This window comes from Centrocercus urophasianus, unplaced genomic scaffold, assembly GCF_019232065.1.
Source record: "Centrocercus urophasianus isolate 14NV4802_14NV808 unplaced genomic scaffold, USGS_Curo_1.0 seq_9, whole genome shotgun sequence".
NCBI classification, from domain to species: Eukaryota; Metazoa; Chordata; class Aves; order Galliformes; family Phasianidae; genus Centrocercus; species Centrocercus urophasianus.
Genome location: NW_024885532.1, coordinates 29963458 through 29990039, shown reverse-complemented (window position 1 = coordinate 29990039; position 26582 = coordinate 29963458). Strand labels below are relative to the sequence as shown.

At 43.6% G+C, this 26582-nt stretch overlaps 1 protein-coding gene across 1 annotated transcript in view; it reads left to right on the top strand.

Moving 5' to 3' along the window:
• Nucleotides 1–26582, top strand: part of MTUS2 (microtubule associated scaffold protein 2) — a 160814-nt gene that overhangs the window by 102349 nt on the left and 31883 nt on the right. The window contains exons 5-6 of the mRNA XM_042839303.1: nt 2092–2190; nt 6098–6306. Of these exons, the coding sequence (XP_042695237.1) occupies nt 2092–2190; nt 6098–6306 (308 nt within the window). The remainder of the gene's footprint in view (nt 1–2091; nt 2191–6097; nt 6307–26582) is intronic.

Genomic DNA, 26582 nt, shown 5'->3' with positions numbered 1-26582 from the left:
TTATTTAGAAATTAATTTTCTGTGCAGGAATTTCTCTTGAAATCAACTTGGTTTCTGAATGTTTCTTTTTTAACAAGCTAGCAGCTGTTGTTTCAAAGGAAAACCCCATTTTTAGAAGGACTTTCTGTACAAGTTCTCATGCAAGTTCTGATGCCAAGGATGGCCCTTTCCCTAAAGGCTCCCTGTGGGTGTTGTGCTCAGCAGGGTAGAAGCAGTCATAGAACTATAATGTTGGAACTGTCCTTTTTTTTTTGCATTCTACAGTTCTTAAATCTCTCCTTGTGAAGGAGCTTCTGTCAGGATTCTTTTGCTCAGGAGGGAGAACCCAAAAAATGTTGTGAACTCATGGAGGGTAGTTATCCTCACTTCCCCACTTTGTCATCAATCCTTCTTTCCTGTTCTTGCCAAGATAATCCTTTGTATCTTTGTTTGCAACCTGCTTCAAGCTCATTCTGTTGATCCCTCCCATGCAAGGGTCCCTGATGGGCACTGGCTCTGATGCACAGACCTCATGGTGCCCTGTACAGAACGATGGAACCCTCAGGGCTCCTCTGCTGCTTTCCTCTGCTTTCTTTCAACTGTGCTGTAATTGGGGAATTGCTGTTCCTTGCTTTGTGATTAAGGTTAAGAGCCTGAAGTGATTCCTTAGGTGTTCCCCATTCAAAACTTCTCAAAAGCAGTTATGTCTGTGCCCTTTATTACTGCTGAAAGTGTGAGGAAAATGCACATCACCTTCTGTGCTTGTGCTTGGCATTTGCCAAAGAAAAAATGATGGATGAGCTTGAGGTATGGCCCATTTGCACACTGTATTTCTATACTGAAAACCACAACAAAACCAAGTTCTTATCGCCTGGAAAAGGTAGTGCTCAAATCTATAACCTTGTAAACTATGTCTCACAAAACAAACCATGCTTTTGGCTCACACTTCCCATGCCAGGTTGCTTTTACTGAGTCCTTAGTAATGGAATGGTGCCATAAATTTGTTTCATGTCCTGCTCTGTAGTTAAGTGTAGTGTAGCAGGTGGTAGGCACAGGTAGCTTATACCCTCTGTCACTTCACTGTGGAAAGCGTCCATCACAAATGAGAATCACAGCCTCAATGTCTCCAGTTTACAAACAGCAGGGAAAGTGGAGATGGACCAAAGCAAAGATATGAAGAAGAGTTCTTCATCAGCTGGCATGAACGATGTGGCAGTTTCCCTAGGAACAGGGGGAGAGGCTGTTAAGCTTCGGGTGCCATCCTCCTGCAGTCACAGCTGAATGTGAGGCCTGTGTGCATATCCCTATGCTCTTCAGCTGCATTTCCCAAGCAAGTGCTGAGACACTGCTAGGAGATAGGAGCCATGGTTTGCAGTGCGTGACAAATGCTGTATCTGCAGCTGTGCTCACAGGGCCTGACGCAGGCAGAAGTGGCAGGGTGACCCTCTGTCCGAGGGAAACCTGGTGCTGCTGTTATTACCAGTTGTGGCTTTGGAGAGGGGGGAGGCATCCACTAAGTGTCCCTGAAGTGTATGATTGCCCTATGTAATTATCACTTTTATCCACTGTAGAAATAGCCAGAGTACATTTCTGTAGACCAAAATGGAAGATGGAGTCAGGGTCTGGAGCACAAGTCTTATGAGGAGCAGCTGAGGGAACTGGAATTGTTTAGTGTGAAGAAGAAGAGGCCAGGGGAGACCTCATCACTCTCTATAACTGCCTGAACAAGATAAACAAGGTGAGAATTGGCCTTTTCTCCCAGGTAACAGCCATAGGACAAGAGGGCATGGCCTCAAGTTGCACCAGGGGAGGTTCCAGTTGGATATTAGGAAAAATGTCTTCTCAGGAGTGGTGATGCATTAGAACAGGGTGTGCAGGAAGGCGATGGTGTTCTCATCCCTGAAGATGTTCAAGAAGTCTGGAGAGGGTCAAGAAATCTGGAGAGGGTCATGGAATCATGGAGGGTCATGGTTAGCAGGCTTGGTGTTGATGGGCTAATGGACTAGATGATCTCGAAGGTCTTTCCCAACATGATTCTATGACATAGCTCTGTGCAATTGCAAGCAGAATTATTAAATGGGTTTCTTTCTGCTTCTACTTTTTTTGAAACAGGCTTGAAGAAAGAAATACAAAAGGATCAGGATGCTAACAGACCAGCTATCTCCTCCCCCAAGAGATCAGCAGTGACAGCCACCAAGCTCCACTCACCAGGTATTTATGAACTCAAAAACTGTTTCAGGGAAGATTTCAACTTGTCAGCTTTGCATCTCTAGTTAATACACTGAAATCTGAGACCTACTATTGTTAGTGAAGATTGATTGTGTCCAAGGCTCATTAAGCTGGTGCTGAGTACAGCAGGCTTTTTTATACCGATACACGAGCTGAATAGCTTTATGTATTCTTTGTTACTGCACTGCAATCATCTCTTTTCAAAACAAAGAGTTGTTGTTATTACATGTTGAAGGGCTTTGGAACGTTCTTTTATCATTATATTTTTCTTGTACAAAAGGAACAGATTCAGTGAAATAAAGGACACCTCGAACAATTACCTGGAGAGATATTATGTTATTTGGAATCTACTGACATTGTTGTGCAGAACCACTAAATTTCCTGTATTATTTCTATGCAAAGTTGGAAAAGAGTTCATCTATAGAAAGTCTTCAAACTGCTATTGGGATGCTGTTAATTTACCCCTGAATATTGGATACAAACATGTGGTAATAGTATTTCTAAAGAATGCCATTGTTTATGTACTAAAATGCAGAGAACTTATTTGTATTTTTGTCTACTAGAGTGCATTAAGAAATGTGTAGGAGACCTAAAGGATTTTGTAAGGCTGGCCTTTTGACTAACCCAACATATTTAGGAAACGAATGGGCCTGGCCCTTCTTATTTTGTTGTGTTTGCCATCTTCTGATCTGTTACCTCAGTTTTCACACTGTGCTTAAATAATCTATCATCTACGCAGCAATATGATAATTAATAGATATGGAGGGTGGAACTCCTTATTTCCTCATTCGACAGTATATTATAAAACATATAAAGGAATTCTGTAGCTCCCATAACTTGCATTGAGAATCTCTTCATTTTTACTAAATTCAGCACCAGTTCTCCTTCCCAAGCAACAAAATTGAGAAGGTTAAATTTAATCCTCGCAGGCACCAACAGAAGTCAGAGTCCTTCTTCAGAAGTTAGGGTAAAAAGATGAACTTAACACTGTCCTCTGAAATGTGTAATTTTCAGGCTGTTTTGAAGCTGGTGAGGTCACCAAGAAAAATTGAAAGAGAAATTTGCTGCAGAGAGTAGCAGGCCAGCAGCTTACCAATGTTTAGAACAGTGGGAGTTCAGTTTAAGAACCATCACTGAAGGTGGTTGTAGCAGCATGGTACAACAGAGCTGGTTTGCTCCTACCAGAAATAGAAAGCAAAGTGGTATATTTGCTGGATTTGAAGGGAGCTGACATTGCTGTTGGTGATCATTGCACGTAATGATTTTCAAGGTTTAAGATCGGATATATCCAATTTATGATGACTCAAAACTTCAGATGAAACCTTCATTCGCTCAGGAGGTTGAGTACCTGTTCTCTCTCCATCGGATTCATTTATGATTTCCTATGTGTGGTTATCTCAAATTATGACAAAATTGGTTTTCATTGTATGGATCAAAGAAGAAATAAAACTCATCTTCATTTATTGTCTTTAGAGTAGCCATGAGCATTCTTTGAAATGACAGCAATAACAAAGAAATAAAGAAAGAGAATCTTTTTACCTACTCAATAATTTCTCAATTCAGCCAAAGCAGCCATTAAAAAGAAGAAGGAGTGAGTGCAGCAGTGGCTGAGAGGCAGTACACAGCCCCTCCCCCATGAGGGTCACTAACATAATGCCATGCAGCATTCACTCTTTGTGATGTGGCTTCTGCAGGTAAGCCCAGCACGGCTTCATGTGGACATGAAACAGGTTCTAATATCTCCAAGTGCCATTTCTAAATTGTTTTCCTTCTCTTATTGGTCCTCTCATGTGCACTTCCTGATCTTCAATGCTGTTTTTGGCCATCGTGCAAACCCTCTGACATAAGGATTGAATATGAATGTTTTTTTAGCTTTGGATCCAGTCTTTAGAATTTGGGTCAGTTCCCCTAAAGACTAGCAAAAGTGTTTTGAAACACAGTCTTGTAGGAATCCCCATTTTATCTGTTATACAGTACTATTCCTGAAGTTTGTGTGCAGGTAGGAGTGTGCCTTCAAGACTGTGCCATCTATTTCTGACAAGTGTCACTCTTCACATTGCTTGTTATCAGTGCTCTCAAAGCAGTGGCCTCAATTCTCTTTCCGAAATGTTAAAAGTTGAACAATGAAGAGGCAAACAGATGGCATGCCCCATGCTAATTCTCATGGACTGTGTTAACTGTGGCCACATACTTGCTATGGCAGCTCAGGTAAATAAAGGAGACCTGAGAGTTTTGAGGCAGATCGAAGGGGTTCCATGGCTTTAGTGATCGATAGCCCCCCCCCCATTAGCACAAAGGACATCCAGGATCAGGGCCAGTGTCATTAACATATACCCTGTTTTGTGCAGAGCAGCAGAAGAGCAACGTCAGTGGCAGAAGAAGCTTAGAAAGCTGCTTTTAAATGAACTGAGAAATTCAGAATTTTTCCCTATGGAAAATACCAATTTAGTTTACAAAGACAGCTTATAATACTGACAAGGACAACATAGAGATGTGTACTTCAAATATTCCACTGAGCAGGATTGCTAGAGAGATAGAAGATAAGACAATGGGCTTTATCCCATTGTTGTGTTGCTGTTGTAATTAAATCTGAACTGATTTCTGGGGCTTCTTCCTACACTTCTTTGTATGGCTTCTGTTGTATCATTATCACACTTCCTAAACCACTAGACAGTTTTATACTAAAAAAGACAGATATTCGTGGCTGTTACTTTTATGAATTGCTAGTTTTCTGAAAATGCCTATTGTCCAGTTCAGAGTCCCTTTAAGTGAAAGAAAGAATCTGTAAGAAAACATCATTCTTGGGGGAAAAAAAAGGGTAACCACTATGCTGGTTCATAATGCCAGAAAGCCCTCTCTGACATCTCCTGTTGTATTGTTTGGATCTTTTAACATGATGAAGTTAGTCATGACATGTGAAACTTAGTATTCCTCTTCTTTGCAAATGTAAGTCATGGGAACAGAAAGTTTTAAAGTCTGTTCTATAGCTATGGGTCTATGGCTCTTTGCTGCAGCAGCGCAAGGTACTGAGGCTCAAGGAGCATCTTTGCTGGTGCTGGCTCCGTGTAGCTTAGCCTTGAGCAAGGATGTAGTAGAGCAGGTTGGGAGATAGGCTTCCAGTGGCTGCATGTGAGCTGTGGATAGGTGTGAAAGGTAGGAGTGCACTCCTGGGACTTCACTTGGGGAAATAATTTTTCTGTTTTTTAGGAAAAGGATGAGTAGAATCTGTGGTTTCTGTGGGACAAAAGACTGTCCCCTGCTACGTTCATTGCTGAGGGCTGGTTGGAAATACTGCTTCTGTGTTATTTTTCAGGAATTGTATACATAAAACTATAAGACACCTTTCTTCAGATCCTTGAATACCTGACCTTTCCTGTAACAAAGAATTGTTCAGCTTTTGCCTGTTTTCAGGCCAGTGCTCACCATCTGCAGTAACATACAGAAGCTGCAGAAACAAGGTGTCTGACTGCTTTCTCTAAGAAAGAGATAAAAAGCATCAGCCGATGAGAAGCTGAGAGCAGCAAGAAAGCTCAATGTGCTGGGCAGAGGTGTTGCTCAGCTGACCATAGAAGTTTTCAGAGGAGACTTCTCAGCTCAGAAGATAAAGATGAAACACTTTGGCCAAGCAGTGACTTGGGCAATCTGATCCCACTAGGGCACTGCCACTTTTGCTTCATCCTCAGAACTATGTATTAACCTGCAGAGAAATGGATAGTCATCTCAAGCAAAATATGAACTTCAGATTTATTTATTTTTTTTTTTGAAAGTCATCACACACTTGTATGAGCACTACCAGAGCTTTTTATGTTATAGGGCTGGTTCTCATCAGATACGCATCACATCTTTGTGCTTAAAGCAACTGACCTCAATGATCTCCTCTCTTCTGTAGGACATCCCAAGCAAAGGTCAACCACCGCAAGAAATGTATGTTCCCCCAAACCAGGAGAGAGTCGAGATGCTGAAAAGCAGTTCATCCAGAAGCTGAAGGAAAAGTGTGATGAGCAGTCCCGGCAATTAAGCAATATCCGAGATGAGCTTAAAAGGACCAGGTGTGGCTTTGATGTCTTTGCCATAACAACACAGCACTTCTGCAGGCAGGTAAGTGCAATGAACACTTTTTACTGTTGCCTTTTTACACCATTCACTTGCACAAATTTATTTCACAGTAATTGAAGTTCTGTTCTTGGGAGTATAGCAATGTAGTTCATTTGCAACTGTTAGTGTGAAAAGGGAAGCGTAATTGGATACCATGTATTTGAGAATCAAAGTTCAGAAACTTGGAAGAGGAAGAAATGTAAAAAAATCCTTTGTCACATTTCTTATGGATGAAGCAAGTAGAGAAAGTCCTGGTCTTTGATTTGCAGATGGAATGGAAGGTGTAGCTGAGACACTTGCAAACGAATGAAAAACAGTCCGTGCATTTAGACAACCAAAGGTGATAGATGAAGGAAAAGATGTTATTTCTCACAACATATATCTGCTGTTCCCCTTCACCACAAGTCAGGAAGAATGGTCACTGTTACAAAGGAGCAGTTCCTGAAGAGTGGAAATAACATTAACTCAGTATTTATGAGAATACATTTAGCAGGTATAGAGAACATTGTTGTCAGCACCTAGAAAAGCTTATTTATTCACTGTATCCAAGACAAAATGAGTGAAAGGGTGAGGGAGTTGGGATTGTTTAGCTTGGGGAAGAGAAGGTTCTGGGAGACATCATTGCGATCTTCCAGTACTTGAAAGGAGCTTACAAGCAGAAGGGAGACCGAGTTTTTACACAGGTAGGTAGTGACAGGACAAAGTGGAATGAATTATCAACCAAAGAGGAGCGGTTTAGGTTAGATGTTAGGAGGAAATTTTCACTCTGGGGGTGGTGAGGCACTGGCACAGGCTACTCGGAGAAGCTGTGAATGCCCCATCCCTGGAGCTGTTCCAGGCCAGGTTGGATGGGGCCCTGGGCACTCCGATCTAGTGGTTGGCAACCAGCCCAACACAAGGGGATTGAAACTAGATGATCTTTGGGATTCCTGCCAACCCAAGCCATTCTGATTCTATGGCTTATAGGTATTGCTTCATTCAATCTAGCTGGGCTCTGAATCCTAACCTGGCTCACCTGATGCCTGTCTGTTTGGTATCCCTGAAGTAAAACTACTGTCACAACTACTTTGTAACATAGGCAGATGATCATCAGCAATAGGACCCAAGGTTTCAGTAATATCCTTGATTGCCTATTTGTCTACTTTTAGAAGGGACAAGTAAGTTTGCAGTGTTACATATGGGGAAGAAAAACAAAAAACAGAACTCATCTCCAGTCTTTGCAGATTCTGAAATATTTCATTCAGTTATTTTTGGTATATCAGTGCAAAAGGTTACCTTTGAACAAATACCATGGTTCATACTGTTCCCTATGTACAAGCCAGTCTTGCTGGGGGAAGCTTGTCTGAACTGATTTTTTTTAAGTACTGCTTTAAATAACTTCCTAGGGGATTTTTTCCCCTCTATTTTTCTTTTGTCTTGACATTTCTGGGCCTGATGGGCATTTGTAGTGCCTTTTTTTTTTTTTTTCAACTGACTGTGGAGTGTCCTTGATTAAAGCAGAAGGAAACAAAAACCAAACAAACAAAAAAAAAGAGGCGCATCAGTGTCTGCACAGTTTTGTCTATGTGTCGTCCACTGGGGAGAGATTTTTCATCTCATGCATCATTCACAATTTGCTGAAAGAATTCTGAAAGTTTGGGCATATCTCCTTGGTGTCCTCTGGATATGTTTTAAATGAGAACAGCTGCTGCAGCAGAGTTTTGAGATGACTCTCATCCTGTTGATGTGTGTTCGATCTGTCCTGAGAATGCCTCCTAAACTGAATGCGGTAGGGGACTTAATTTAATAGAGTCCTCTCCAAATTCTGAGTGGCTATGCCTACTTTTCTCAGGCAAAGGCACTCTAGCCTCTCATGGTGATGAGCTGCACAGTCAGCCTGAGACCAATAGTTGTTATCCTTCAGGCACTCACGTGTGGTGCCCAGGTCAGGACCCTGGTTGCCTTTTTAGTGAATTAGAGGCATGTGGGCACTTCCCAAAGGCTATCTGCAGAACCGAAGATCTGCATTTAATATTGATAGACTTGTCTGTATCCATTGATAACTGTAGCGATGCCAAAAGCCTACTGCCCTTGTATTTCATGCTTGAGAACCTACATGTATTGGGACAATCTGGGACTGCTCATACAGTTGCATAATTGTGCAATTTATTGCCTTGCAACATAGACTCAGGCTTCCAAGTTTTTGAGTGGCATTTGAAAATATGATCTGTAGACATTTCTGAGACAGCACTATTGTCTGAAAGCTTGAGCAAAATTGTTAGGGTAGCATGGAAAAAGAAACTTTTTTCATACTTTTCTTATTGTAAAAATAATAAAAGTCATACGTGTTTGTTTCTGAGAAGCATGCATGCAGAATGTTTGAGGTCTGAGCAGGACTGCAGTTTGCTGAGAGAATTATACACACTTAGGAATGGGAGGGGTCTTATTCTAGAGAAGTTGCCAAGAAGGCCAATAGCATCCTGGTACTCTGTCTCCTACAGGAGAAGCAGGCTGGGCTAGGTGGCCACTCTGCCTTTCAGAGGAGGATGTATTTCCTGACACAAAAAGCAGTCAGTGACTGCAGAGCCTGGGCAACTGGCAGACCATTCCCAGACTGTAAGGAGCTGCTGAAGTGGGAGGAATCCCCTCTGCAGAATTAAAGGAAGAAGAAAAGTAGAGCAAAATTTGTGGGGATCCTAACCCAAGGGAGCCCTGAAACATTGTGTTGTCAACACAGACCATTTGCTGGTCTGACAATGCACAACAAGGAAGAGAGAAGGGACACAGAGTCCCTTCTGTAACAAGAGTAAGTGTACTCTAACAAGAGTAAATGTAAAGTCTAGCACCTGTACAGATAGAACAGATAGAATGGGCTACAGGTGTAACTGTTTGTGCCTTAATGGATCACTTCACAGATGGCCAGAGAACCAAAATAGCGTGTAAGACCACATTCTGACTTCCTTATTGCTATACATATCAGCATAGCCACACGCACACAGTCACACTTGCGTTGTTCTGTCTGTGTAAAGCCCAGGGTGTGTATTTTACCATTCTGGTATGTACCTTAATGACACCAGCTGAAAACGAGCCAGCATTGTGCCCAGGTGGTCAACAAGGCCAACAGCATGTCCTACTTGTAGTGGGCATGTGCCTCCCTCCATTCACTACATCTGACCTTACTGGTCCCACTGCATCTTGCCCTCCCCAGGTGTCTTACAGACATGTTTAACTGTGGGAGAAAGAGAATGATGATATGTAGTGAAGAGTGTACACCATGCAGCAGTACTGCATGTACAGACTGATTAAACATCAGCTAAGCCAGTTTGCTATCCTGGGGAAAAGCCTGGGCAATCAAAACCAATGATGGTTCCCAGTGGAACAAAACAAAATCAGAGCAGAAGTTCTGACATCATAGTCATTTGTTCAGCTGTGGAAAGTAATAACTGTAGTGCCTGTGGACAACTGTTTTTAACTGTTGGTTATTTAGTTCAGGCCCTCAGAAATGCACACAAGACTCCTGTTGACATTGGAGATTACCTCAAACTTATCGTGGAGTACATTTAGTTTGTGCTATGACAGATACTGATGGATATGGAGGTGATATCATGCAGACTTCTCAAAGCAGGTATCACCAACAGCCTCTCTGACTTGGATCTCTCCTGATCCTCTCTGGCTTGTTAAGCACAGTAATAATGATGGTCCTGACCCATCTTCAGCGCTGTTCAGCAGCATGTCCAGCAGCAGTTCCTCTTGGAAATGATAACAGTGCCATCTATAGGACGTTAGCCCAAAGTGACAAAATTGCACTGTCACAGCAGTGGTTGTGAGAAAACTACTGAGAACAGGGAGAGGAACCAGGAGCTTCCCTGGCGTTCTCCATTCTGTGTTGCAGAGGACAGGCCGGGCAGGCTGTGCTGTTCTGGAGCAGTGCAGGATATACATGCACGGCAGCCTGAGGTTTGCTGCCAGTTTGGCTACAAGGCTGCAGGTGACACTTCTGGTCCATCCCCAGCTCCATCTGCCCCACGATACCTGTGTTCACTAGTGAAAAGCTCTGTGCAGTGGTAGGATAGCAGCTGTCTGATCTTAATGGACCCTTTGAGAATGAGGTGATGGAAGAGAATGTACATCGTGTGGGTTGGGTTTTTTTGGTTTGTTTGTTTGTTTTTGTTTTTTTTTTGCAGTCAGTTATTGCAATCAGGACTCATCTGGAGCTGCATAAAGTTCTCCAAAGCACCAGAGAAGATGCAGGACTGCCAGCTGTGCCAGACAGCACCTGCTTTGCAGCACAGTTGTCCTTTGGCACAGCAAAGAGAGTGGAAGCTATGGGAGGAAGCAAAGATCTCTGCGTACATTGCTCATGTGGTGTTCCCTGAGCACACCTTTTTATTCCTTCCCCACTGCGCAGTCCCCAGTGACCAGTTGCTGAGTGAAGATAATTAGCCCTTGATTAACACAATTTCTGTAGATAGATAGACACCAGAAGATTGTGCTGCCATTCCACAAGACCTGGACAGGCTAGAGAGATGGGCAGGGAGGAACCTGATGAGGTTTAACAAGAGTAAGTGTAAAGTCTAGCACCTGGAGAGGAATTACCACATGCATCAGCACAGATTAGAGAATGGCCTGCTGGAGAGGAGCTCTGCAGAGTAGGACCTGAGTGTTCTATTCAACAGCAGGTTGGCCATGAGCCAGCAGTGTGCCTCTGTGGCCAAGAAGGCCAGTGGTATCCTGGGGTGCATTAAAAAGAATGCAGCCAGCGGGCAAAGGGAGTGGATCCTCCCCTTCTACACTGCCCTGGTGAGGCCACATCTGGAGTACTGTGCCCAGTTCTGGGCTCCCCAGTTTAAAAAAGACAAGGATCTCCTCAAGGAGTCCAGTGGAGGGCCACAAAGACGATAAAGGGCCTGGAGCATCTATCTTATGAGGAGAGGCTGAGTGACCTGGGTCTGTTCATCCTGGGGAAAAGAAGACTGAGAGGAGATCTGATTAAAGTTTGTAAATATCCGAAGGGAGGTTGGAGGCAAGTGGATGAGGCCAGTATAGTCTTAGTTGTGCATAGCAATAGAACAAGGAGTAATGTCCCAAAACTTGAACATAGGAAGTTCCATACTAACATGTGTTCTTTATGATAAAGGTGATGGTGCACTGAAGCAGGCTACCCAGAGAGGTTGTAGAGTCTCCTTCTAAGGAGATATTCAAGACCTGCCTGGACACCTGTGTGATCTATTGTATGGAATGTGCTTTAGCAGGGGGGTTGGACTCAATAATCTCTTGTGGTCCTTTCCAACCCCTGCAATTCTGTGATTCTGAGATAGATATAAATGTCTGTATTTATAGAAATGTAAATACATATACATACATACGTGTATGTATTTCACATGTTCTACTTTTAGCTCCTACCCAACTGAAAACATGTGTAATTACTGTGTTTCAAGCCATCCCCTTGTGATGCAGAAGGAAGAAGCAGTTATCTTCTCACCTACCATTTTTCCCACCCATGCTTCTAGCTGGGTTTGCTCAAGCATACCCTGTTATCATTTCCCCTCAGAACTCATCTGCAGAACCTTTGTGCCTGCTCTTCAGTCTTATGGTGTGACTCAGGGTTGTGAGCTTCCTGCAATTCCAGATAGCCCCATCATCACCTCCACTGCAGCCAGCTGCTCTGTGGGTGTCTGACTGCATCTAAGCGCAGCAGCAGCTGTGCCCTGGGTGGGGTGGAGATCTCCTCTGAGGGATGGATCTCTTGCGTAGAGTGCAGCATAACACTCACACTCTACTCTGTGGGTAGGGATATCAGTACTCATTTCTGACTTGACTTATTCTCCTCATTCATTATGCAGCCCAAGGACTTAGTTGTTAGATGTGCCACCCTCTGTGCTGTCTGCAGAGTGATGATTTCCCTTCCAGACTGTTCTTTTGTTGTCCCACCCCACTTTCAGAGTTCTTCACAAATAGTACTTTTTTCTCTACACTGCCCTTGTGATGGCAGATCCTTGGTTTAGCAGCAGGGCATAGGGAAATGAAAAGCTTCCTCAGAGCCTGTGCCCAGTGAGAGCTGGGTTTCTACCAGGAGGAGTGGTACAGCACAACTCCAGCTCTGCAAGCAGAAAGTGAAGGACAGATTCTGGCACAGAGCTGAACAGCTCAGATGAGATGATTTTCCTTGTGTTTTCCTATAGACACTCCACAGGGCAGAAGTATCATCCACTTACCCAAAGAATGGGGAGGAGTAGCATATCCATCTACTTCAAGCTTTCTAGTCCTGCAGCATCTTATCTTTTCACTGTTTTCGATACCAAATCTTGTGCGTTTCTACATGACATTAGATTAGAAAATCCTAAATGATGACAAAGCTTCTTTCTAATTCTTCCTCCCAAGTAAACAAAGTGTTTTGTTTGTCTTACAATAGCATGGTTTTGATTCATATCCTTACACTGTCAGGCTGTGATGAGCCCAAAGGAATTTTTTTCCAGGATGCAGAATGAAAAGATTGAGTAGTTCTGTCTTCTCTGGCCTCCAGAATGAGCCAGGGAAAGACTGAACTTGCTCAATATGGGAAATCAAGCCAAACCGTAATAACAATGAGGGAGCAGTGACAATTTTCTGGTTTTTTTGGGGGCTGAATTCTAACATATTTTGCAGGTTTTGGGAAAGTGGTTCCCCTGAAAGCCAGAAGTCAGTCCTTCTGTCAAGTGCTCTTTTTACCACTGCTATGACCGAGCAGAAAAAAATATGTGTTTATTTTTTCCCTAAGCTCATTCTCATCGACAGTTGTGCAAATAAACTATTTTCAGCTCAATTTGAGATAAACACTCAAAATATTAGCCCAAATTACTTTTTTGGAGGCAGTTGCCAAGCAGCTTATAACTGGTACAGCAAACGTTGCCTCTAACACAAAAGGTCTTTTGGGCAGTGAGCCTTGTTTAGAAATAACCTCCAGTTAGACTGTGTTTGTATACCTTGGTTGAAGAATTTTGTTAGTGAAACACATCACTGTTTTGAACTTCAAGATAAAAGATAAAATACCATCTTCAGTGAGGCAGTGGCACAGGTTGCAGAGAGAGGCAGTGGATGCCCTGTCCCTGCAGACATTCATGGCCACACTGGATGGGGCTTTGAGCACTTGGTCTAGCTGTAAGTGAGTCCCTGTTCACTGCAGGAGAGTTGGACTAGAGTGCCTTTAAGCGCCCTTCCAACTCAGATGATTCTATGGTTCTAACGCTCCCATTGAAGAGGTTTTAAGTCTCATTTCAAAATGAAAGGTCTCCTTATTTACACGTTGTCATCAAAGAGAAATATTGAGAGTGGGTGCCAAGTGTCTGGTAAATGTGAGTTTATTATCTATTTTGTTTATATTTGCAGTTTCCGTGTAAACAGCTGTCTTTGACAGCCTTGATTTTATACTGCATTCAGAGGGAAAAAACATAGTGAAAATCAGGAGCGGATGATGGCAGCCTCCTGGTGGGTTGTTTCTGATATACTTGAGGAATTTAGCAGGGCAGCAGGAATTACATGAAAAGTGATGGTGAATAGTAGGTTCCAGTGGTAATACAGCCATTGCTCATGCAGGAGGCAGAGCAAAATGGGAACCTCAATGTTTTCAACAGTTATTTAAGTTCAACAAAAAGTCAGTGGAAATGTGTCTCTCTTCTAAATCTCATGCATATAAATACATCTTTCAGAATCAGCAAAAAAATTCATTTTTTGATATTAGTTGTTTTTCTGTCTTACACTGGAGGATCTATTTCCAGTTAAGGATCTAGTGTGCAAGAAATGATGCTTGTGCCATTTGAAGTCACACAAACGCCATCAGTTGTAGTACCTGAGCACTTTTCTACTTCTCAGATTTGGCCTTTGTTTCATACCAGGGAGCTTGGAAGCTCGATTATCTGGTCTCTCCAGGCCTGAGGACAATATGAGGATCTCTTTCCTGGCTTGGTCTTAGCACCACAGACACTCAGCACCATCACGTGTCCAGAGGTGCTCATGTTTATTGGGGTTATCTTCCAGGGAAAAAAAAACTGAATGCATCATTGTCCAAGGCAATCCAGTAGGAGCCCAGTCAGGGTTTGTTAGTGCCACTGCTTCAGTCTTTCAAAATCAAAATATTCCAAAGGTTATTTATTCAGATTGGATATTTGGAAAAGCTTCTTCTCAGAAAGAGTGATGAGGCACTGAAACTGCTCAGAGAGGTGATGGAGTCACCATCCTGGGAGGTGCTGAAGAACCATGGAAATGTGGCACTGAGGGACATGGTTAGTGGGCATTGTGGGGATGTGTTGATGTTTGAACTTGGTGATCTTAGTGGTCTTTTGCAACCTTAATAATTCTGTGATTCTATATTGGTTTCGAAGTGCATGTATTTTTCCTGTTTCTTCAGAAAAAAATAAAAACAAAAGCAATATTGAATATCAGTTCTAGCATCCAGAGATTTCCACATCCTTCGATCAGTACTTTGCATCAGAAATGTATTAACAACATATGAACATTAACATATATGAACATATGTTCTTAATTCAGGCACCTGGAGTCACTCTTTAGTAGACCCTTTGTGGCTTCTGTGCGTGTGCAGTGGTTAGATCTGTGCCAGAGATATTGAGGAACTGATTAAGTCTTTTAAAACCATCTATAACATCAGCAAGTAAGGGAAAATGATTGTGAAATGAGTGGGAAATAGGCATGCTATTCTCTGAATTCATACCTTTCTTGTCTCTGATTTGTCTCATTTTCAAAATTGTCTGAACGGGAGTTGTAGTAGTAAATGTTTCCAGATGACCCTTCCTGGCTAATTGAAGAAAAGTTTTGGAACAGGAGTTTAAGGGAGGTTGCAGTCAGCCTGGAGTGGGAACAAAAACCAAGCTCCTCATCCAGGAGAAGCAGTGACCGCTGAGTACTCGACATCTATTTACATGCTGGTGTTTACGCTCAGGGTCTCCTCTGGGATCTCCCTGGTTCCTGTCATCCGTGTAGACATGATGGGAAATCATCAGAGAGTTGAATCTCACCTATCCTCACATAGGGAACCAGCTATGCACACTGAAAAAAAAAGGGTCAGGGCAGTACATACATGCATCATCATACGCATGCGCATGCATCATCTTTGTGCTTTCCTTTCTGTTTAGCTATGCTCCTGACAGGAACTGCTTTGAGTGGGCACCTTCACCAGCTCTCGTGTGCTGTACCACCTCTTCTGCTTTCTCCCTGCTTGCTTTTTAGAACTGTGGCAAAAATGCTTTTGTTTGGTGGCTTTACATCGTCTCCACGGGGAAGTGGCATGGTCTCGTTAATTCAGACTTGTCTAACGATTACTTACATGGGCATCATAGTAATAATGGTGGTAACGATCAATGTAATGGATAGTCACATTAGGGGATATTACTGTTTTTGCAGCCTACTAAGAGGGATGATTTATTATCTGTAAGAAAGATCTTGCAATGCTAAATGGCTATCAAACCAGCTACGTGCCAGATTTTTAATTGCAGAAGTAGCAACTTAATTGCAAATACAGCAACAAGCAATCAATTGCCTTGATTTGTTTTTAGCCATCACAGTTTATTATAGGCAAAGCCTCTTGAAGGCAAAGTCCTGTCTTATTTATTTTATCCCTTTCTACGACAAGGTCACCCATTTAGTGGATGAAAGGTAGGCCATGTATGTAATCTTTCTAGATTTTAGTAAGACTTTGATGCCATCTCTCGCAGCATTGTCTGGATAGATTGCCCAGCTGTGAGATGAACAGGTCCATGTTATGCTGAGAGATGAACTGGCTGCAGTTCAAAGGGCTGCAGTGAATGGGGCTGCATCTGGCTGGAAGTTGCCACTGGTGATGTTCCCCCACCTCAGTTCCAGGGCTAGTTCTGCTCAACATCTTCATCTGTGATTTGAATGCAAGAATTGATTGCATCTGCACCAACTTTGTTGACACTGAAGTGGAAGGTGCTGCCAACTCCCTGGGAGGATGAGCAATCTTGCAGAGGGATAGGGACATATTGGATCACTGGGCAATCATCAACAGCATGAAGTTCAATACAAGAGAATGGTGGGTACTGCATCTGGGATGGATAATGTCAGACACAGGAACTGACTGGAGCCCAGTGGCCAAGAGCAGCTCAGCAGAAGGGACCTGCAGGCATTGTGACACCAGCTCAGCACAAGAAGCAGTGTGCCCTGGCAGCCAAGGGGCAAACTGCATTTTGGGGAGTATTAAGCACAGCACAGCAAGCTGCTCAGAAGAGCTGATTATCCTGCTATATTTTGTGGTGGTGTGGCTTCACCTTGAATACTGTGTGCGATTCTGGGCTCCACATCAAAGGGATGTTAAGGTATCTGAATGTGTCCAGAGGAGGACACCAAAGCTAGTGACAGAGCTATCCTATCCTATCCTATCCTATCCTATCCTATCCTATCCTATCCTATCCTATCCTATCCTATCCTGTCCTGTCCTGTCCTGTCCTGTCCTGTCCTGTCCCAAATGACAAAGACGTACTCGAAAAATAACTTTTTATCTTCTTACTTGCCAGTGCAATACAATCTGTTTAAATAACATTAGCTTGCGTTTAATTGAATTACACAGAACAAGGAACAAAAAGATGTTGTCTGGGCTGAACTGAGAGTGTTAAAAACAGCAAGCGTTTGGCTGACTTGATGTATTCCTTTTAGCTTAATACTTGAGCTCTGTGAAACATCCTCATTAGAACTTAGGACATTAACATTTTTATTATTCCACAGTTATCCCAACAGAGTGCTAGACACTTTGCAAACAGCATGAAGATGATGTTCTAGTCCTGAAGTGCTCAGCATCTAAATAGGCAGTAGCCCAATTAAAACTGGGAAGTCAACATGACTGAGTCTTGGAGATCAGCATATGTCCAGTTCATTCTGGGATCTGTAGATCCCTATGAGGAAAGATAGACATGATCATGTACCTGAACACAAATATACAACCTGCAAGCACACAGGCACACGTCTGCAGTCTGTTCTGCTGTCTCAGGACATTTCTGGGAAGAAAATGGTTTTAAACTTGAGGGGTGGAAATTTATGTTAGATGTTAGGAAAAAAGTCTCCTCAGAGACTCTGGGCACAGGCTGCCTAGAGAGGCTGTGGGTGCCCCATCCTTGAAAACATTCAAAGCCAGGTCGGATGGGGCCTGGGCAGACTGATCTGCTAAAATAAGAAGGGAAGTTGAAAACTGAAGTCAACCTAGAAGTTATACCATTTATCTGAATGTATGCACCTCTTCAGCGTCATCAGGCTTAGGGATTTGTCCCTGGTCAGGTGTTACCAGGCTGAGGAAGGCCCCTCTGAATACATGGCTCTTCTGTTCTATGTGCAAGGCAAGAGCAAAGCAAAATATTTTTTCCCTTAATCTGATGTGCTGCATAGCCTGGCACATGGGATGTTCTTCTCATACCCTTCAATGTCTTTGTCCCAATATTCTTGCCTTCACCTTTTGCTAGATGGTATTTTTAAAAACAAACACACTGTGAAGGAACATAATATAGCCAAAGCGGTGGCCAAACACATGACAGTGATTCATTTTAAAATAAACATGGAACAATTGAATATATGCCTTATATATGTGTAGATGCCACGTGTATGTTTATAATGTTTGAAGTTCTTTCCCATAGCCTTGGGATATTTTCTGCTGCACGTAAGACAGTTTCACTTATCCTTCTTAAAGTGAAGTACTGAAAGTTACTATGTTTTAGGAGCATTTAAATATATTCTGTCTTTTCTTCCCTGCCCCCAAAGTTATTTTTAAATGTTATTTGCAGAAAGACTTCAGAAGATTATTTACTGTTTTTCCTCTCCATGGCATAAGTTACAAACTTGGACAGATTTAATTCAGTTTTTCCAAAATTACAGCTGCGGGCCCAGGAGGTGAGAGTGTAAATATCATAAGTCTTGTTCTGTGGATCCATCAGCAGACACTTTTTGAGGGACATGGAAAAGTCCTGGGAGTTGTGAGGTTGCTCCAATGCAAACCAAGTTTTGAAAATAGAGGTAGAGTGTGAAGTGCAATTCCCACCTTTTGGCTCTTCATGACTGCGTGTCACATCTCAAAAAGATTTCATATTGCTGTGATGCCAAAAGAGAAGTGCTTTCTTTATTAGCAAAGCTCTGATGTGATCTTTAATTTTGAAGGTGCAATTTCATATCCCTGTTGCGTCCTGCATAGATTGCGGTTACAAATTTCAGCAGGCACGTAGCCACAGACTTACAGACTGCAAGTATGCTACTCATGATCATACAAAGCCAGCATGCTCACATTCCCACTGATTGTTTTTTGGTGAGAATTCAGCAGGGCTGAAGCTAGTTCTGATTGGAGTTGTCTTTCATGATGATCCTGACTTTTGCACAGCCAACCCACAGACTTTATCCCTTCACCCCACCCTCCTGTGAGTGGCTCACTGCAGAGAGAGCTTGGCTCAGGGAAGGCAATTGGACCACATGATAGTATGGAGTGAGCTGGGCCATTTAAATGAAATGCGTTGTAATGCAACCAGAATTTAATGAACAAATGCAAACACAGAATGCAAGTCATGCCGCAGAACCGTGGCTTGTGTGTCAGCTGGAAAGCTGTCAACTCCAGGAGTAATTAGGGTTGCTGGTGTCAGGGCAAAACAACGTGAATTCCTACCATGAGTTTGTGTTAAGAAAAACAATGAAGACCTTTGGTTGAGTAAGGAGAGATGGCAAATAGAAGTAAAGAGGATGATATCACCTGCACATTCAGTGCTGGGGAGACTGATACTGGAAAATGATATTTAACATCAGTGCCCACAGTTCTTCAGAAAACAGTTGAAACAGAGAAGAGCAATAGGCAGCTACAAGGGCTGGAAAAACCCTTTGCTGTGAGAAATTGCAGAGCACAACTGATTTTGTTGGGAAAAAAAAAGACAAAGTGGCCAAATCCAGTGCAGGAAAATCTCCATAAGAAGGTGCTGCCATAAATCAGAAGTGTCTGCCTTCAACAGAGATTTAGCAAAACCCAGTGGCTGGAAGCTTTGCACCTTCAACACCTAACGAAGGCACAAAGTGTTGGCAGCAGAGGTGATCAATTATTGGAACAAACCCTGAGACCTGGAAGCAGGTCCATACCTTTATGTGTGTGGTTTGTTGCCAGAAGCCTTCATCAGATACAACTGCTGATCATTGTGTGAAATATAATCTCCTGCAACGCAAAGATCAGGTTGTTTGATTGAATCAACCTGAATCATTCCTGAATTCTACAAAGATTGGTTGCTAACAGGAATATTTAGATGCATTTATTTGAGAGAAGACCCTTCTTTTAAGGTCAGAAGCCTTGTTCAGATTTTTATCAGGATAAGATCTGCATGCAGGACAGCTTTTCTGATGCAGGGCTTCACATTTGTGTACCTTCTTCTGAAGTTTGTGGCAATCATCACTGCTGGATGCAGGACCTGGATTAGATGGGTCATTGCTACAAGGCATAGCTGCATGGTAATTACTGTATTAAGAGGACTCTGACTTTATTTTAGCTATCTTTTCAATGGAAAATACGTCCACTTGATATTTGAGATTTGGACTAGATTAAGGAAGAAATTTTTTACAGGGATGGTGAGGCACTGGCACAGGTTGTGCAGAGAGGTGATGGAAACACTCAAGGTCACAGAATCACAGAATCACCAAGGTTGGTAAAGACCGTCAAGATCACCCAGTCCAACCATCCACACATCACCAATAACTCTCACTAAACCATGTCCCTCAACACAACGTCCAAACGTTCCTTGAACACTTCCAGGGTCGGTGACACCACCACCTTCCTGGGCAGCCCATTCCAGTGCCTGAGCACTCTTTCAGAAAAGCAGTATTTCCTAACGTCCAGCCTAAATCTCCCCTGGCGCAGCTTGAAGCCATTCCCTCTCATCCTATCACCAGTTACATGAGAGAAGAGGCCAACCCCCAGCTCACTGCAACCTCCCTTCACGTAGTTGTAGAGGGCAGTAAGGTCTCTCCTGAGCCTCCTCTTCTCCAGACTGAACAATCTCAGCTCCTTCTGCCACTCCTCATAAGCCCTGTGCTCCAGACCCCTCACCGAGCGTCAATCAATACCCCCAGGTCCATTTCCTCTATGCAGTCTTTCAGCCACTCCGCCCCAAGCCTGTAGCGTCGCCTGGGGTTGTTGTGGCCAAAGTGCAGGACCCGGCATTTGGCCTTGTTGGAACTCATCCCATTGGCTTCAGCCCAGCCATCCAGCCTGTCCAGATCCCTCTGCAGGGCCTCGCTACCCCCAGCCAACTTGGTGTCATCCACAAATTTACTGAGGGTGCACTCAATGTCCTCATCCAGGTCATCAGTAAAGACAGTGAAGAGAACAGGCCCCAGCACTGACCCCTAAGGAGCACCACTCATGACCAGTCACCAGCTGATTTTAGCTCCATTCACCACCACTCTCTGGGCCCGGCCTTCCAGCCAGTTTCTTATCCAGCTAAGAGCCTACCTGTCCAAGCCACGGGCTGCCAGCTTCTGCAGGAGAACACTGTGGGAGACAGTGTCAAAGGCTTTGCTGAAGTCTAGGTAGACCATATCAACAGCCTTTCCCTTGTCTACCAGACGGGTCACTGGATTGCAGGAGATCAGGTTGGTCAAACAGGACCTGCCCTTTGAGAACCTGTGCTGGCTAGGCCTGATCCCCCAGTCATCCCGCATGTGCCGCATGATCTCCCTCAAGACAGTCCACTCCATAACCTTCCCTGGCACCAAGGTCAGGCTAACAGGTCTCCCTGTAGTGTCCCGGATCCTCCTTACAACCCTTCTTATAGATGGGAGTCATGCTGGCAAGCTTCCAGTCTTCTGGGTCCTCACCAGCCAACCAAGGGCGCTGATAGATAATGGCGAGCGGTTTGGCTATCACTTCTGCCAGTTCCCTCAGCACTCTCTGATGAATCCCATCTGGTCCCATGGGCTTGTGACAGTCCAGCTGGAGTAGTAGGTCTCTGACTGCATCCTCCCAAATCATGGGGGGTTCTGTCTGCACTCCAGTCAAGGTTACCAGGTCAGATAGCAGAGCACCCTGAGGATAACTGGTCTGACCTTTGAAGGCAGACGTAAGGAAGGCATTCAGAACCTCTGTCTTTTCCTTATTCTCAGTGGTCACATTCCCAGCCTCATCCAATAAAAGAATGAAGATTCTCCTGAGTCCTCCTCTTAGCACTGATGTATTTGTAAAAGGGTTTCTTATTCCTTTTAACCCCAGCGGCCAGGTTGAGTTCAAGCTAGGCTTTTGCATTTCTGATTTTCTCTCGACACATCTTAACAACAACTCTATACTCTTTCTGAGTCGCCCATCCCTTCTTCCACAGGAGGTAGATTCTCTTTTTCTCCCAGAGCCTCAAGAATAGCTCCCTGTTCATCCATGCAGGACTTCTTCCCCTTCGGCTCATTTTGCAGCTCAGGGGGACAGAGAGCTCCTGCGCCTTTAAGGCTTCCTTCTTGAAGCCCCTTTACTCTCTAAGAGTGAAACCCAGGGGATTCCCTCTACTAGCCTTCAGAATAATTCAAAGTCCCCTCTCCGGAAGACCAAGGTAGCAGTTTTGCAGTTCCCCCTCCTGGCTCCACCAAGAATTGAGAATTCTACCATTTCATGGTCACTCTGTCCAAGACAGCCCCTGACCTCCACATCTCCCACCAGACCTTCAGACCTTCTCTGTTTGCAAACAGCAGGTCAAAGCAGAGCAGCTCCTCTCGTTGACTCTCTCACCAGCTGCATCAGAAAGTTATCCTCCATCCGCTCCAGAAACCTCCTAGACTGCTTTTTCTGTGCTGTGTTGTATTCCCAGCATATGTTGGGGAAGTTGAAGCCCCCCATGAGGACAAGGGCTGACGATTGTGCAGCTTCTGCCAGCTGCTTGTAGAACTCCTCATCTCTCTCTTCATCCTGGCTTGGCAATCTGTAGCAGACACCCACCAGGAAGTCTGCCTTGTCAGCCCTACCCTTGATCTTAACCCATAGGGATTCGACCTTATCATCCCCAGCCTCAAGCTCAATAACATCAAAGCACTCTCTAATATATAGAGCCACACCGCCGCCGCTCCTTCCTTGCCTATGCTTCCTGAAGAGTTTGTAGCCAGCCCTTGCGGCGCTCCAGTCATGGGAGTGGTCCCACCATGTTTCCATAATGGCAACTAAGTCATAGTTAGCCTATCGCACAATGGCTTCCAACTCTTCTTGTTTGTTGCCCATGCTGTGTGCATTGGTATAGATGCACTTCAGCTGAGCCCCTCGCCTCTCCCCTAATCCCGTTGCTGTTCCCCCAGGCTCATCTCTAGCGGGCCTGGTTTTATCCCCTTCCCCCTTCATATCTAGTTTAAAGCCCTCTCTACAGGTCAGGCTGGATGGGGCTCTGAGCACGCGATGGAGCTTTATGTGTCCCTGCTCACTGCAAGAGGTTTGCAACTTTTAGGGTCCCTTCTAACTCAAATAATTCTATGATTCTGTGATTCTTTCTGTGTCCTCACAGCCATCCAAAAGTGTGTAGCTATGCTTTTGTATCAGATGCCCTAAACACAGCTCATCTCTCACCTCCCCTTCAGGTCTGAGCTCTCCAGTTCCAGATGTGAGCTCTAAGAGATCTCAGCTGAAGTCTCCTGGAATTCCCTCGCTTTCTCTCACCCCTGAGATGTGATTCAAATGCTGCTTTTGTGCAGCCATATCTCATACATAACAGAAATAATTTCATAGAATCTTAGAATCATAGAATCACATAATTGTTTGAGCTGGATGACCCTAAAGGTCATCTAGTCCAATTCCCTGCAATGAACAGGGACAAATACAGCTAGGCTAGGTTGCTCAGAAAGTGCTGTTGTCTTTTTTAATAATGATCTAAGAAATGTTTATTATAATTTCATCTTTAAAATAACTAAGTATATGGATGCTGGAAAGAGAAAATAGTATAAACTATGAATTTTAAAAATGAGCTCTAAAAATAATCTGAGTTACATTTTCTTTGGATAAAAAGATAGTCCCAAGTCCTCATCCAAGATAGCAGATTCACACTGTTATGAGCTGGGAATCTTCTTTCCCCACTGGGGGAAAGTCCGGTCCATACGAAGCCATTGGAATTTTTGCTGCTGACATTGCTGTCGTGGGGTGTCAGCACTCAGCCCTTGCTCTGCTCAGACTCACAGTGTGGCAGCTTCAAGTTGTCATTGGCTTTGGGCCAGTATATCTCAGTGGTAGTAGAAAGAAGAGGAGATTCCCAGATAGCTGGGAAAAGAAGGGAATGTTTCTCTGAGAAGTTGATGTAAGAAAATGGCCATCTGCTTCAAGCTACTCAAAGGTTTGGAATTTAGACATAGCCCTGGGGGTTGTGTATCCCTGGGCAGAGGGCAGGTGAGAAGTTCAATGAAAATATGCATTTGTTTTCGTTCCCTGGGATCTTGGTGGATAAATGACGTTTCATGTGAGAAAAAGATGAATTCCTTGTCAGCAAGAGCTAGTTGGTTTGGAATCTGAAGCAAACGCTCACTTTACACCACTCTGAACACCAAGAGCTAGAAAACACCCTAATAAAGTATTGTCCTCTGGTGCATTTTAATCCATGGCCTTGCAAGCTACTGCTGTAAAAATAAATGTAAGGCTACACTAGCAGAAATAAAAAGCTCTGAAAGAATTCTGTGTAGATCTTCACATTCTTCTCATATGAAAAATGAGTTAAAAATTTGGTCAGATGACAAGGCTCTCATTTGAGAAATAGAGAGCATGTAGTCCATGTTAATTTGTTAAATACTAGAGTAAACATTCTATTCTTCCAGATATACAATTGTGTAATTGTATTGTTGAAAACTATATTAAAACTGTTTCCTTCCACACAAGTCACTCAAGGATCATTAAAATCTCATGGCACTGAGTAATACACAAAATGTGAAACTTACTATAAATTCAAGGGAAATTGCCGTTCCAGAGACATCTGGCATGACCTGCTCTAGCTGAGTCGTATAGCTGAAATCAATGATTGACTGCTCAGATGTTCAGAAATCCCCAAATCCCTGTATTTCATTATCTGATTATTATTTTTTTTTAAGTTTACCTGGAGAAATAATCTGTTACATGTACATGTGTAGTGACCAACATGGCGAGCATTATTACTAACAACAGAGCTGCATCAAAGAAAACCTTTAATGCAGCTCCAGCAGGACAGTGAAATGTAGTAGTGAATCTATTCACTTTTGTCATTCAGGCCACTGTGCCTTGTACTTGTCAAGATGACAGGGCTCACCTCCCAGCTGCCAGCAGAGCACTGTGCTGCTGTGCCAAATCCACAAATACTTTTACACCAGAGAAGCTGACCCTGTGCTAGAGAGGTTGCCTCTCTCTCCCACTTGCCTGCTTTCTTGCTGGTTTAGTTTTAACACCAGTCTGATCCACTGACAGGTGTTTGCCAGGAGTGACAAACACGAGTGACACACGACCCAGCAAGCTTCTGAACCTCTATTCCAAACACAGTGCTGGCATAGCCTTGTTCTGCCCCATCTGATACTGCCTCAGACAAAACACTGCGTGCCACAGCTGGCTTCTCCTCATGTCATCCTTCAGAGGTGCTTGATGTCAGTGTCACCATCACCTCTCACTGCTGACTGCAGGGAATGGCAGGAGGTGACACTTGCCGACCGCCTGACTTTTCTGTCACGCTCTAGAGCTGAGACATCACAGAAAGTCTCAGTTATGCATTAGGTCATCTGAACCTGACCTTCATGTCTCTCCTTATCTCCTCATTCCTGCAGTCTGATGTTCCCCATCCTCTTCCCTGCTGCATGGCCCTTTGTTTTCTGCACTGTTGTCTTCAGAATGACTTTTCCTTCTTCCCACGTTTCGTCTTTGGTCAAAATCTGTGCTTTGGTTTCTTTTCCAAGTGAAGCTATTTTTCAACTTGTGTCCCCACCTCAGTGTTCCGTACCCATTTTCTCTCCCCATAGCTCAGTGGTGTTTGTCTTCTGTATTCTTGGTCCTCACTTCTTAACTCTGTCTCCTTCAGCTTTCTCCTAGTTTACTATTTCGTTCCATAACCATCAATACTGCACTACCAACCTATTTCCAGAGCTGGCAATCGTCTTGCAAAAGAGTTCATGTCCCTTGAGGCCCTTTGTGTGATCTTTTCCTACTCTTGTCCTCAGACTGTTTTCTGTTCAGCATAAGTAAAATATTTGTTTGACATAGTTCTCATGGTATGCCTCTCACCACACATTTTCAGTGCTTCATAAAAGATGGATAATGCACAGTTCACATAAGGAACTTCCTGCTCCATGACACACATAGTTCAGTGTTACAAGCATCATCTCCCTTCAGATACAGTGAATAGAACAGAGCTTCTTCTCAAAACATTGGCTTTAGTTTTCCTTCTCATTTTCCTCCAGAAATCTCCATCTTCACTTCAAACTTTTGCTGGCAAGCACTGAGTCTCTCCTACAAAGGATACCAGCTTCCATGAAGCAAGAGGTCATCAGGTCCTACTGGTTAAAAATCCAAAGCTGCTTCTGTATGTTTCTCTTGTTTATGCCTCTGCTGGGATGTGTGCAGGAGTGTAAGGTAGTGAGGAGGGGGCCAGGCTCTGATCCCTACTTGCTTTCCTCAGCACTCTGCTCCTTTCTTGTATTGTCCCTCACAGATTCCAAGGAATTGGGTCTGTGATATACCACAGCATTTGGTGCTGAGTCTTTTTGTATTGCATTGCCCTATACAATAATGGTCAGCCTCTAGCTAAAGCCTCTGACCCTCGACAGTAAGGTTCTGCCTCTAGCTAAAGCCTCTGGCCCTTGCTGTGCTATAAGCAGTGCATGTTAATTACAAAGATAGCCCCGTTGCTTATTAGAGGACTACTGAGAAGATCTACCTCTTTGCCTGGAGTTGCTTTCCAGCAGGGATTTTATCATAAGCTTTGTGCTAATGTGACAACGCGTTTGGAAAGTTCAGTGTGTGGAAAATCTTAAGCGATTAAGATTTTCATTGCTTGTGTCATTGTTTGCACCTGTGGCATGCATCATTATGGAGTTTTTACAGAGTTGATTTAATGTTCTATCTCACGTGCAAAAACTTGTAATGAAGAGCAGTCCCTGTCAAATGGCACATCGTCTCAGTTGAGTTGTTTGGCCAGAAGGAAGCAGGGTGCAGGACAGAGGGCCAGGGCTGTAATCCTGCTGGTGATGAGAGTTCCCTCCGGGGCACTGGAGATCACCTTCACCATATTGCGAAAGCTCCCTGTCCTTTTACATATGGGAAAAAAAAGCTGAATATGTGCATGTTTAATTACAACTGTAGGTACAGTTCTGTGCTATTC